The sequence below is a fragment of the Cyclopterus lumpus genome, chromosome 5 (genome assembly GCF_009769545.1).
Source record: "Cyclopterus lumpus isolate fCycLum1 chromosome 5, fCycLum1.pri, whole genome shotgun sequence".
Taxonomy (NCBI): Eukaryota; Metazoa; Chordata; class Actinopteri; order Perciformes; family Cyclopteridae; genus Cyclopterus; species Cyclopterus lumpus.
Genome location: NC_046970.1, coordinates 1,115,001 through 1,129,355, shown reverse-complemented (window position 1 = coordinate 1,129,355; position 14,355 = coordinate 1,115,001). Strand labels below are relative to the sequence as shown.

Here is a 14,355-nt window from a genome sequence, read left to right as displayed (position 1 = left end):
AGAAACGTTACTTTATTCTTTACTTTAAATATTCAACACATGGTATATTATCCATATCCATAAATGCATACTGAGGACATTGAAAGATGAAAGCATTGGTCCTCAAGAGAATGAATCCACCTGATGATGCAAAAGGCCAACACAACCTTTCATCCGGAGAAGTTTTCTAATTATAGTTTATGGTTACAACTGTCATCATTCTGCCGTTGGAGCATCTTCAGCTGATTGTAATAACCTATCGGACCTCATTATTTACCTGCTTTATTCTAATGGAGACTGAAAAGGTCGACACATCCAACTTCATCAAGCAACAAATGCAACGCTTTCTTGTATGTTATGTTTCTACGTTTCTTCATAGGGATTTAGCCCCAAAGCCTATTTTAATGCTCATAAGCTGACATCGGCTAACCGTTGTATGTTCCCTTTGTTCGTTTGGAAAAATGTCAATTGTTTATAGGAGAGACATTTCAAATTAAACTCTGAACAAAGTATTCAATATTTGATGTTTAACATCATCAAACAAAGAGAGTATGGTACGTTTCTGAATGATATGGAGTTATTATTCAATGGAAACCTGTATGGACCGTAGCTGCAGCCCTCTTCTATATGGTTTTGTGGAAATTTAAATGAACTGATAATATCATATTAATTAAATAAATGATGGAACCGACCACATGCCTGTCACATTGCTGCAGACAGCATGTGGTATGTAATATGTACAGCCTCTTATGACTTATGTTTAGGAGCACTTTCCCTCAAGCAGCCTTCATTTATTTTCTTTTAAATATAAATGACAACACTGACCACTGAAATCAAAGTATAACGCTCCAATAACTTTTATAAAAGTATTCATTTTTTAATTGATTTGAGTTAAGGCAGTCCAATACAAAGCATTTCACAACCCATCATATGACAATAATCATGTACAATAAAGAAAAGTAGAGAATCATGCAAATCAGAAAACTCGAGATTGTGGGATTCGACTAAAGTAATATAAAAAAGTTTTGACTGTAATACGCTAATTCAGCTACAGCTGTGAACTGGTGAGACAGGAACGTGTCGAGATTCAGGAACCAGAGAGAGGAACAGCAGAGCAGCTTCCTGTCTGGTGCTGCATGCACTTGCTGGGTTGGGTTAGGGTTAGGGTTAGGATTAGGGTTAGGATTAGGGTTAGGGTTAGGGTTAGGATTAGGGTTGGGTTAGGGTTAGGATTAGGGTTGGGTTAGGGTTAGGATTAGGATTAGGGTTGGGTTAGGGTTAGGATTAGGATTAGGGTTGGGTTAGGGTTAGGATTAGGATTAGGGTTGGGTTAGGATTAGGGTTAGGGTTGGGTTAGGATTAGGGTTAGGGTTAGGGTTAGGGTTAGGATTAGGGTTGGGTTAGGGTTAGGATTAGGGTTGGGTTAGGGTTAGGATTAGGATTAGGGTTAGGGTTAGGATTAGGGTTGGGTTAGGGTTAGGATTAGGGTTAGGGTTAGGATTAGGGTTAGGGTTAGGGTTAGGATTAGGATTAGGGTTAGGGTTAGGGTTAGGATTAGGGTTGGGTTAGGATTAGGATTAGGGTTAGGGTTAGGATTAGGATTAGGGTTAGGGTTAGGATTAGGGTTAGGGTTAGGATTAGGGTTGGATTAGGGTTAGGATTAGGGTTGGATTAGGGTTAGGATTAGGGTTGGGGTTAGGATTAGGGTTAGGAAGGTTAGGGTTGGGGTTAGGATTGGGGTTGGGATTAGGGTTGGGGTTAGGATTAGGATTAGGGTTAGGATGGTTAGGGTTAGGGTTGGGATTTGGGTTGGGGTTAGGATTAGGAGGGTTAGGGTTGGGATTAGGGATAGGGTTGGGTTAGGATTAGGGTTGGGGTTAGGATTAGGATTAGGGTTAGGATGGTTAGGGTTGGGGTTAGGGTTGGGATTAGGGTTGGGGTTAGGGTTGGGGTTAGGGTTGGGATTAGGGTTGGGGTTAGGATTAGGAGGGTTAGGGTTGGGATTAGGGATAGGGTTGGGTTAGGATGGTTAGGGTTGGGGTTAGGGTTGGGTTACGGTTAGGATTAGGGTTGGGGTTAGGATTAGGGTTAGGGTTAGGGTTGAGGTTGGGATTAGGGTTGAGGTTAGGGTTGGGTTAGGGTTAGGGCTCCTTTGATGCACCCCAATAAAACATGCAGGAAACCATCACACTAATACATCAGGAGGAATAACATCGTGGACCGGAGTGATGGCTTGTCATACAAACTCCAAAAATAGATAAATAAATATCTTCAGTACAGTAATATTCCCAAAAATATATCAAACATATATAATGAGCACTCTTCGTGAGGATAAAGTGCTGTTGGGATCTCTGCAAACCAGCCGCTCATTTCAATCTAACACAAGTCACAACAAGTCAACTTTTATTTCATTGTTTACTGAGAAAGGAACAAAGATTGACGAGCAAATATTAGTTTGTTCCTCCTCTCCTCCTTCTTCTTCAGGACTAAATGAGATGCAGTGACTGCCTTTCAGGGGATTAAGGCCTTGAGTTTGCTACATTAGACATTTAAATAGAACCTTTGAACTCAGATTAATTCCCTTTGAGTCTGTCAAGCTAGCGTTGTTGGTTTCCTGTCTGCAGCAACGAGGAGGTGAGAATAGGAAACGAGACCAGGTAGACTGGAATAGTACTAGAGGAGGAGCAATGCCACGGATGGAACGAGTACCAGGAAGCAGTTTAAGTTCATGTGATGACCAGCATCCAGCCGTGGAGCAGCTGTGAGGAGGCTCACTGTGACAGACATGCAGTAGGTGTCAGTGTCCAGCCAGGTGGTTACAAATGCCATAAAGTACATGATAGAAATACCCTTTTTATGCAATATTGTATGGCTGCCTTCAAATTGAGCTTTCCTCTTGGAGTCCTGTTCTTCTTTTAAGTACAACACCTAAACTGAAAAGGCTAATGACTAAAACTATGATAAATAAACAATAATAAACTGGACAGAAACACTGTGAATATGGTGAGATTTGTCAGATGTCAGGCATGATGGGAGATGTGAGTGTTGTATTGTATTCTGTTATTGTTGTCCATCTGAACCCGCTTGCTTCCTGCTCACGGACCACCTCTGTGTTTCTACAGTCTGGTCTCTGTGATTTTAAGGTTGTCATCATTGTGGACGCATCACACACGACAAGCTTCCTTACTGAATCTGGACTCTGGCTATGCACTTGAAAGCCAGTTAGTTTGGGTTTCACAGAAGGTACGCTACAGAAAGCTGAGCTCAGATCAGCACGAGAGGATCCCTCGGCCCCCCGTGGGGTCCTCAGGTGACTCAAGTGCTGCATGGAATGAACTTATGAATCCTGAAGCTCTGGGGGCGCTTGTCTCCCCAGGGCTGGGCTGTAGGAACCTAAGTCTCCAGCAGGAACACTGGCTCCATGCCACTGACTTAGTGGGACGTCTGTGCCCCGGGGGTCCACATGGAATCACATGTGCACCCTCAACCAATGAACGTAGCCGTGCTCCTGCTGCCTCTGCCCCGTGTTGTGTGTCAGTTAAACACAAACACACTTTTACATCATTAAGATGTGACATGTGCACATGAGAAAGGTACGAAACGCCTCTCTACACGATCAGGTCACGCTCATCGCCTTAAGACCCTCACTGTCGGTGTGGATTGTGCTTTAGTGGATGCTAACTTATGGATTATCAAAAGAGGTTATGATTATTGGTTAATGTTCCTGTTGTGCAACATCCTTCTTGTGAATGTTAGTTTATTCGGACTGGATGAGATCCTTTAACAAGCCTGAGTCATATTTCCATTATTGTATGTTGAACAACAATATTTGACGGGCATGAATAAATGGGGGACTCAAAATGATGAAATATTATTAAACCTGGGAGCATCATCATAATACAGTTTTTTTTGTCTTTTTTATATGCAATAACTTGAAAAAAATTGCTGACCACTTCAAAACAGATCTATAAATGCCCATGCCACTCTAAATAACACTGGAGAATAAATATACTGGGATATGGGGATTCACTTCTCATACAACATGCTCTTATAAACATTTACCGAATAAAGAAGAGGGGACGCCTCAAGGTGTGACAACCCAGATTCATGTTGTAAACCTCACACCTGCAATGTTTCCTCCATCATAACCGATGCATTCGATACGGAGATAATCCCAAATACAAAAAGTGGAACCGGCGCATTGGGCCACACCAACACTGAGGAGCAAGGCTCCGCCCAGAGAGCACACGTCCTGAAACAACACCAACACTTCAAACCACAACGGGACCTTTGGGCATCCGCCCGCTGTCCAGAGACGTGAAGCGGACCTCAGTTTGAGCCTCTCATCCACATACATATATCACAGAGAAAGAAACCCAATAGTTACTGGGAGGATACGGCACTGAACTCAACACCACTTCCTGTTGGCCCAAAGCAGGAGGTGGAGAGCTTCTCTGCATGCTGCCCGTCTTCAGGGAGGAGCCAGAGGCCTTCAGATCTGTGTGTGGTGTGTGTGTCCGGGCGGAGTGTAAGGCGGCGGCGCCGGGTTGGGCTTGATCCCCCGGCTCTTCATGTAGGAGATGAACTGGTCTGGGATCTCCGCCAGCACGTCTTTAGCGAGCCGGGCCATGCTCAACACGTGGTTTCCGGTCCGGTCCATGTAGTCTCTGAAGGGAACAAACTGAGGACGAGGAGCAGAGGGAGGAGCTTCAATGGGATCATATCCACGAATCAGTGTGTCAGTCACACTGTGGGGCCTACCTGATATTATTATTATTAATATTATTATTACATGAGGAAGAAGCCTTGCATCTACTATCCGTATTATTAGAATTATTGTTCTGCAGAAACAGTCTGGGCAAGTGCTGTTTATGCAGAAGTGCGTTTATATATATATATATGTATATATATATATATAATAGTTGGGTTTTAGCGACTTTTCTTCACAAATTCATGGTAACACTTGGAGAGTATGTTGATATTATTCATAATAATGATTATTATGTTGGTGGTGCAGTATTCCTTATATACTAAACACATGGTTTCCTCCTTCATTCTGGAGTACCGTTGTCGTGATTTATGAAAAGCTTTAAATACTCTTTGACAATGTACACAAATATGTTTTGGAAGCTGGTTTCGTCCTGAAAAAGGAGACTTCAGAGCCTCGTGTTACGGATCCCCTCAAACAGAAAAGATATCTTTGTGATCACATTTCTTTTGTCCTTTTCGTGAAAACTATTCAGTCACTTCCCTCTGTAGTTCTGTGAATAGGAGAACCATCCTATAATATATCACTTGTTGCCATGGGAATCCACAGGAAGCGCACAGATGTCCCCGTCTATTAGAGAAGCAGCGGCAGCATTTTAATGTTCAAGCACGACCGGGACAACAATATGACCCGTGATCTGCTTCCTTTGTCTCTCACCTGAACAATGTCTCTCTCTGCCAGTTTCCCTCGCGATGAGATCCTGATGTCATCGCCATCCAGCTCCACCATGGCTGCACACACACACACACACACACGCACACACACGCACACACACGCACACACACACACGTCATATTAATACCACATCTTTTTAAGGAGAAAGGGTCTTGAGCTGCACTGCTTTAATGTGTCTAATCAACTAATACGTCCTTTATGATTGTCTCTGTGCAATTATGAATCATCTGTACGAAACATTGTAACACCCCCCCCCCCCATGCTGGCTGCTGTACCTGTAATAGACTGTTAGTTGTATGAATTAAAATGTTAATTATTGTCGGTAACAATATCAGAATGTATCACGACTGATGGATTGGAAGATGTTTTCTTTGCTATGACATTTCATTATTTAATATTTACGCTCATGCAGCAGATTAAAGTCCCCATACCATCAAACTCAGCCTGGCCCACTCCCACGATGATGATGGACATGGGGAGCTTGGCCCCCTGCAGAGAAACCCCAAAACAAGTGGATCAACATTATCTTTTCTTTACAAACAAAATGTCCACATTTCTGTCATTAGAAAAGGAGGAGGGGCGTGTCCAGAGCACCTGCAGGGCTCACGACATGGAGTGACCCACCGGAGTGACCCACCGGAGTGACACACCGGAGTGACGCACCGGAGTGACGCACCGGAGTGACGTACCGGAGTGACCCACCGGAGTGACCCACCGGAGTGACGCACCGGAGTGACCCACCGGAGTGACGCACCGGAGTGACGCACCGGAGTGACGCACCGGAGTGACGTACCGGAGTGACCCACCGGAGTGACCCACCGGAGTGACGCACCGGAGTGACCCACCGGAGTGACCCACCGGAGTGACGCACCGGAGTGACGCACCGGAGTGACGTACCGGAGTGACCCACCGGAGTGACCCACCGGAGTGACCCACCGGAGTGACGCACCGGAGTGACGTACCGGAGTGACCCACCGGAGTGACCCACCGGAGTGACGCACCAGAGTGACGCACCGGAGTGACGCACCGGAGTGACGCACCGGAGTGACCCACCGGAGTGACGCACCGGAGTGACGCACCGGAGTGACGTACCGGAGTGACGCACCGGAGTGACCCATCGGAGTGACGCACCGGAGTGACGCACCGGAGTGACGCACCGGAGTGACGTACCGGAGTGACGTACCGGAGTGACCCACCGGAGTGACGCACCGGAGTGACGTACCGGAGTGACCCACCGGAGTGACCCACCGGAGTGACCCACCGGAGTGACGCACCGGAGTGACGTACCGGAGTGACCCACCGGAGTGACCCACCGGAGTGACGCACCAGAGTGACGCACCGGAGTGACGCACCGGAGTGACGTACCGGAGTGACCCACCGGAGTGACCCACTGGAGTGACCCACCGGAGTGACGCACCGGATACATGAACAGTTAGCACTATAAAACTGCATGTATGCGTACACACATATGTGTGAGAATAAAGAAGCTTGATGACAAAGCAACAGCAACGTGGCCACTGAGCACGACTGATTTGCATGGGTGGTAAATAAATCTGTAAATAAATATGCTGCTTGCGTTGCTGTTCGAGAGCAACATGTTGTCACCAATCTGGTCGTAATAAGTAGTTATTGTACAAAATGCTTGAGGAAAGTTAAAATGTTGAATCATGTCAAGGAGCATTGGATATGTGAACTATTACCACCGAATAGTTCACACAGCCATACGCCGTGTGAACTAGTATTATATTCAGGTCTCAGTTATCGTTGCTTCTAACACGTCTAATAAGTCTGGCATCCAGTTTAAAGTGAATGGGGGAATTATTATAATAATACTCTTTCACCAGTCAGAAAATCCCTGAGTGTCTTTTGTGTTTATCGGGCACTTTATGATAAAAACAACAAATCCATATGGTGCCGCTCTAATGGAGTAACATGGTTGTGAAGGTGAAGTATGAAGCGTTGTTGTTCTCGACTGCGTCAGCTGAGCAGATGAAGAGTTCAGATCTGTGGAGCTTCAAACGGGAAAGAGACAACAGAGACTCTGTTGGGGAGCGAGGGCTCGGCAGAGTGATTGACAGCTCCACTTCTGATGAGAATACTTTTGGGTCATTACTGAAGAAATGGTGTCCACACTGTCCACTGCACACGATGACTGAAATGCACAAATATAACCCTCCACATGTCAATATTCATGCACATCGCCTTGACGGAACCTTCCAGCATGAATACGTATGAGGAAAGGCTTTTATATATATATAGATATATATATATCTATATATATATACGCTCCGCAGGGAGTCCTCCGGAGAGTTGGAGGGGAAGCGTCAGCAGACAGGAGATAGAGCAGCAGGCAAGATCTTAAAAGGAAGGTGTGGCTGTTCTAATGTTTTGACTAACAGTCGCAAATTCCCTTTAAATCCAGTCTGCTGGGTGTTCTGTGCCTGCGGTGGGCCGATGAAGACGAAGAGGAAGAGGAGGAAGAGGAGGAAGGAAGGAGAGGAAGCCACACGACGACTATTTAAAGCTGGCCCGTAAAAAAAGATCCAAGGCAAGTTTTGGGGAAAGCTCACAGGAATAAAGCATTGGTGTGATTTTATTCACAGGAGGTATATATATATATATATATATATATATATATATATATATATATATATACATACATATAATTATATATATATACATATATACATATATGTATATATATATATATATATATATATATATATATATATATATATATATATAAATAGAGATGCACATATAGTGCAGTAAAGCTCCTCTGCCATCCTTACGTTTACGATGGCCTCTTTGGTCTGGGCCATGTCGGAAATGACGCCGTCCGTGATGATGAGGAGCACAAAATACTGAGAGCCGTCCTGCACGGCAGCTGCATACCTGCACACACACACACACACACACACACACACACACACACACACACACACACACACACACACACACACACACAGCATGTAATGTAATGTAATGTAATGTAATGTAATACAATGTAATGTAATGTAATGTAATACAATGTAATGTAATGTAATGTAATGTAATGTAATATACTATAATGTAATGTAATGTAATATAATGTAATGTAATGTAGTATAATATAATGTAATATAATGTAATGTAATATACTATAATGTAATGTAATGTAATGTAATGTAATATAATGTAATGTAATGTAGTATAATATAATGTAATATAATGTAATGTAATATAATGTAATATAATATAATGTAATATAATGTAATGTAATATAATATAATGTAATATAATGTAATGTAATGTAATATAATGTAATGTAATATAATGTAATATAATGTAATGTAATATAATGTAATGTAATGTAATGTAATGTAGTATAATATAATGTAATATAATGTAATGTAATGTAATATAATAGTCAGTGCTCTCTCACCAGGGTTAGGGTTAGGCAGTGCTCTCTCACCAGGGTTAGGGTTAGTCAGTGCTCTCTCACCAGGGTTAGGGTTAGTCAGTGCTCTCTCACCAGGGTTAGGGTTAGTCAGTGCTCTCTCACCAGGGTTAGGGTTAGTCAGTGTTCTGTCACCTGGGTTAGGGTTAGTCAGTGCTCTCTCACCAGGGTTAGGGTTAGTCAGTGCTCTCTCACCAGGGTTAGGGTTAGTCAGTGCTCTCTCACCAGGGTTAGGGTTAGTCAGTGTTCTGTCACCTGGGTTAGGGTTAGTCAGTGCTCTCTCACCAGAGTTAGGGTTAGGCAGTGCTCTCTCACCAGAGTTAGGGTTAGTCAGTGCTCTCTCACCAGGGTTAGGGTTAGTCAGTGCTCTCTCACCAGGGTTAGGGTTAGTCAGTGCTCTCTCACCAGGGTTAGGGTTAGTCAGTGCTCTCTCACCAGGGTTAGGGTTAGTCAGTGTTCTGTCACCTGGGTTAGGGTTAGTCAGTGCTCTCTCACCAGAGTTAGGGTTAGGCAGTGCTCTCTCACCAGGGTTAGGGTTAGTCAGTGCTCTCTCACCAGAGTTAGGGTTAGGCAGTGCTCTCTCACCAGGGTTAGGGTTAGGCAGTGCTCTCTCACCTGGGTTAGGGTTAGTCAGTGCTCTCTCACCAGGGTTAGGGTTAGTCAGTGTTCTGTCACCTGGGTTAGGGTTAGTCAGTGCTCTCTCACCAGGGTTAGGGTTAGTCAGTGTTCTGTCACCTGGGTTAGGGTTAGTCAGTGCTCTCTCACCAGGGTTAGGGTTAGTCAGTGCTCTCTCACCAGGGTTAGGGTTAGGCAGTGCTCTCTCACCAGGGTTAGGGTTAGTCAGTGCTCTCTCACCAGGGTTAGGGTTAGTCAGTGCTCTCTCACCAGGGTTAGGGTTAGTCAGTGCTCTCTCACCAGGGTTAGGGTTAGGCAGTGCTCTCTCACCAGGGTTAGGGTTAGGCAGTGCTCTCTCACCAGGGTTAGGGTTAGGCTTTCTCACCTGGCCACATGGTTCACCACAGGAGCGAAGTTGGTGGGCCCGTACAGCTGCACGGTCTTCAGACTCTGGTGGTACGCCTCTAAGATGCCTTCAATGCCGTTACAGTACGGATTCTCCAGGTTTCCATTCTGAGGAGAGAAACTGTGAAAATCAATTTCATGGATTCATGCATTTATCAAACAAAGAAACGATCTGTATCAAAGTACACATTACATCTCATTGACTTGGTTCTCATGCTGTAAATCAATAAACTAGAGTAAACACAATAAATCCGTTGGACAATAGAAATAAGAAAACAAGAAATGGACTTGATAGAGATCCTTTGGAGTGATGAGCATGATGATCATGGGTTAGGGTTATGGTGAACATGATGATCATGGGTTAGGGTTATGATGAACATGATGAGCATGGGTTAGGGTTATGGTGAACATGATGATCATGGGTTAGGGTTATGATGAACATGATGAGCATGGGTTAGGGTTATGGTGAACATGATGATCATGGGTTAGGGTTATGATGAGCATGATGATCATGGGTTAGGGTTATGATGAGCATGATGATCATGGGTTAGGGTTATGATGAGCATGATGATCATGGGTTCGGGTTATGATGAACATGATGATCATGGGTTAGGGTTATGATGAACATGATGATCATGGGTTAGGGTTATGATGATCATGGGTTAGGGTTATGATGAACATGATGATCATGGGTTAGGGTTATGATGAACATGATGATCATGGGTTAGGGTTATGATGAGCATGATGATCATGGGTTAGGGTTATGATGAACATGATGATCATGGGTTAGGGTTATGATGAATATGATGATCATGGGTTAGGGTTATGATGATCATGGGTTAGGGTTATGATAAACATGATGATCATGGGTTAGGGTTATGATGATCATGGGTTAGGGTTATGATGAACATGATGATCATGGGTTAGGGTTATGATGAGCATGATGATCATGGGTTAGGGTTATGATGAACATGATGATCATGGGTTAGGGTTAGGGTTATGATGAACATGATGATCATGGGTTAGGGTTATGATGAACATGATGATCATGGGTTAGGGTTATGATGAACATGATGATCATGGGTTAGGGTTATGATGAACATGATGATCATGGGTTAGGGTTATGATGAGCATGATGATCATGGGTTAGGGTTAGGGTTATGATGAATATGATGATCATGGGTTAGGGTTAGGGTTATGATGAACATGATGATCATGGGTTAGGGTTATGATGAACATGATGATCATGGGTTAGGGTTATGATGAGCATGATGATCATGGGTTAGGGTTAGGGTTATGATGAATATGATGATCATGGGTTAGGGTTAGGGTTATGATGAATATGATGATCATGGGTTAGGGTTATGATGATCATGGGTTAGGGTTATGATAAACATGATGATCATGGGTTAGGGTTATGATGATCATGGGTTAGGGTTATGATGAACATGATGATCATGGGTTAGGGTTATGATGAACATGATGATCATGGGTTAGGGTTATGATGAGCATGATGATCATGGGTTAGGGTTATGATGAACATGATGATCATGGGTTAGGGTTATGATGAACATGATGATCATGGGTTAGGGTTATGATGAACATGATGATCATGGGTTAGGGTTATGATGATCATGGGTTAGGCTTATGATGAACATGATGATCATGGGTTAGGGTTAGGGTTATGATGAATATGATGATCATGGGTTAGGGTTATGATGATCATGGGTTAGGGTTATGATAAACATGATGATCATGGGTTAGGGTTATGATGATCATGGGTTAGGGTTATGATGAACATGATGATCATGGGTTAGGGTTATGATGAGCATGATGATCATGGGTTAGGGTTATGATGAGCATGATGATCATGGGTTAGGGTTATGATGAACATGATGATCATGGGTTAGGGTTATGATGAGCATGATGATCATGGGTTAGGGTTATGATGAGCATGATGAAGCAGAGAGCAGGAGAGGGCAACTTCACCAGAGGGAACTCGTGTGAAACGCGCCCTTCGGGGGGCAGTTTGGCTCCGAAGCCCAAAGCGGGGAACATCTTGTCACTGTCGTAGTCCTGGATGATCTCCCCGACGGCCTTCAGGGCCATGGCGTAGGCGTTCAGCTGGTAGGGGTTCATGTAGTGCAGCGACGTGGACTGGGACGGGTTGCCTGTCGACCAATCAACCTCGAGGTCATTGCGGGTAATCAGGGACAGAAATGGTATTACAATAAAAACTGTTTGTTTACAGCCACGGATCTCAATTCACATGTACGGTTTAGAGATGAATCATAGCTTTAAATTCAGAAACAATGACGTCCAGCCCCCAACAAGCAGTGGGAGGAAAGCCATTGTGAATGTGATTGCTACGCTTTGAGTGCACGGGAGCTGAGTTTAGCAATAACCGTAGCGCTCTACTAAACTAAAGCTTTTGGAGCGTTGTGTGCTCAGGCATCACTAACAGCATAAGTACTGTAATTAGACCTGTGGTGGGTTGTACCTGCTACAACCTTTATTTAAGGGCATTGACAGGAAAGGCTGTCACTGTGTGTTCAGTATGTGCACCGGCTGTTTGATGCCGACGGCGGACACGCCGCAGTCAAAGAGCTCTACTATCGGTCCTCGCCGTGCGCATCACTCACCGTTAGATGCTGTGAAATCGATGGCCACAGTGAAATTGATCTGTGTCCTGCAAGAGGGATGCAGAGGAGGACACGGGAGAATCACCAAGCCATATGAACATCATGCAGGCAATGTGGAAACATCACGTTGTTACACACATATCAATATTTAATTGCCTTTTGATTGTTTTTCTGCATGAAGACACAATAGTGTCTCAGTCTTTGAATGAGAGTCCCCTATGACCTGTTTCTCTCCTCCCATGAGAAGGCGTCTCTCCTGGAGCATTCATATCAAATCATAATCATAGTCTTTGTTCCTGCTGACGAAGCACTTGCCTCTTCGTGCTTATTAACAACAATGAGAGAAGGAGAGGAAGCCAAAGAATAATAATACCATGAACCTGTTAAAGACTCACTTTGACCTTGTGTGTGGGGACCAGAGCCCGACCCTGCTGACCTCAGCATTAATTACACCTAATTGGTTCTTAACTTGCTGTGCAGCTGGATTAGTGTCATCAGAACGCATCAGAATTGACGGTCTTTTTTAAAAATAGTTTCCAGTTTCAGCTTCTCAAATTATTGTTTGCACAATTTCTTGTAAAAGTGTCCCCAAACACCAATCCACAGTGTGTGTGTGTGTGTGTGTGTGTGTGTGTGTGTGTGTGTGTGTGTGTGATAAATGTCAGCACAACACTCGACTGGAACCGGTTAAAAAGTGCCTCCCTGACTAAATGTCTCTGCCTTCCAGTTCTCAGCCTGCTCCGCCTTCTGAACCTGAGAGGAACGCACTGATCCAGAGTCAGCGCAGAGAGACGGCCTCTCGTTCTAGTCCAATCAGAACACGCCCTCTCGTGTGCTGCACGCTCGGAGATACACCTTTGAGTTATAGCCCAATGGTTTATGATGACAGCGGTTGTCTTTGCATCCTGATGAAAGACCAAATATACAGAACGTGTTTACATGTTTACGTGTTTACATGTTTATGTGTTTACATGTTTACGTGTTTACACCTCCCCAGTCTGAGACTCACTCACATGTCACATGTCACATGTCACATGTCAACTCTCTGGAACTAAGCTGAGGAGGGAGGGTTGCTCCTGCAGTTCAGCCTTAGCTGTATATATATATACCATATACCACATATATATATATATATATATATATATATATATATATATATGAAAGGGTTCTCTGGACTGGTGTTATTGGTTCTAGACCCACAATGTGTTCTGACAACCTGCTGAAGAACCAACTATGTTCTGTTGGGAACCGAGTTCTAATATGTCAATGCTGTGTTTACATCATGCTCGCTGCCCCCAAGTGGCAATGCATGCTGGGTCAAATCCATCCTCAACACTCGTCTTCGGTCTTTAATAGGGACCTCATGTGGAAAGAGAACCGGACCTCCACCGGGCCAAACCAGACAGGACTTCTGGACTTCACTGCTTTATAACATTGACATTACATATCTAATACAGATGAATGCAGAGCGTCGCTCTAACTCACCCTCCTTTGATGTAATCTAAGAAGGTGAACTCCGACTCCACTGAGAAGGAGAGCAGGGTCACCTGGAGCGAGAGAGAAGGAGAACTCTGGTTAGACATGGAGCGAGAGAGAAGGAGAACTCTGGTCAGACATGGAGCGAGAGAGAAGGAGAACTCTGGTTAGACATGGAGCGAGAGAGAGGGAGAACTCTGGTCAGACATGGAGCGAGAGAGAAGGAGAACTCTGGTTAGACATGGAGCGAGAGAGAAGGAGAACTCTGGTCAGACATGGAGCGAGAGAGAAGGAGAACTCTGGTTAGACATGGAGCGAGAGAGAAGGAGAACTCTGGTCAGACATGGAGCGAGAGA

At 44.3% G+C, this 14,355-nt stretch overlaps 1 protein-coding gene across 4 annotated transcripts in view; it reads right to left on the bottom strand.

Annotated features, from left to right (window-relative positions):
- Positions 1 to 2,032: 2,032 nt before the first annotated feature.
- The window catches only part of cpne5b (copine Vb), a 70,851-nt gene continuing 58,528 nt past the window's right edge, over positions 2,033 to 14,355 (bottom strand). The window contains exons 13-20 of one of the 4 annotated variants that reach the window (XM_034532642.1): positions 14,009 to 14,070; positions 12,524 to 12,570; positions 11,871 to 12,052; positions 9,862 to 9,989; positions 8,215 to 8,317; positions 5,854 to 5,911; positions 5,405 to 5,478; positions 2,033 to 4,660 (exon numbers count right to left, since the gene is read on the bottom strand). In XM_034532642.1, coding sequence (XP_034388533.1) covers positions 4,472 to 4,660; positions 5,405 to 5,478; positions 5,854 to 5,911; positions 8,215 to 8,317; positions 9,862 to 9,989; positions 11,871 to 12,052; positions 12,524 to 12,570; positions 14,009 to 14,070 — 843 coding nt within the window. In that variant the 3' untranslated portion in view covers positions 2,033 to 4,471. Of the gene's footprint in view, positions 4,661 to 5,404; positions 5,479 to 5,853; positions 5,912 to 8,214; positions 8,318 to 9,861; positions 9,990 to 11,870; positions 12,053 to 12,523; positions 12,571 to 14,008; positions 14,071 to 14,341 lie in introns of those variants that run through there. The other 3 variants (XM_034532643.1, XM_034532645.1, XM_034532644.1) reach the window with 3 other exon arrangements.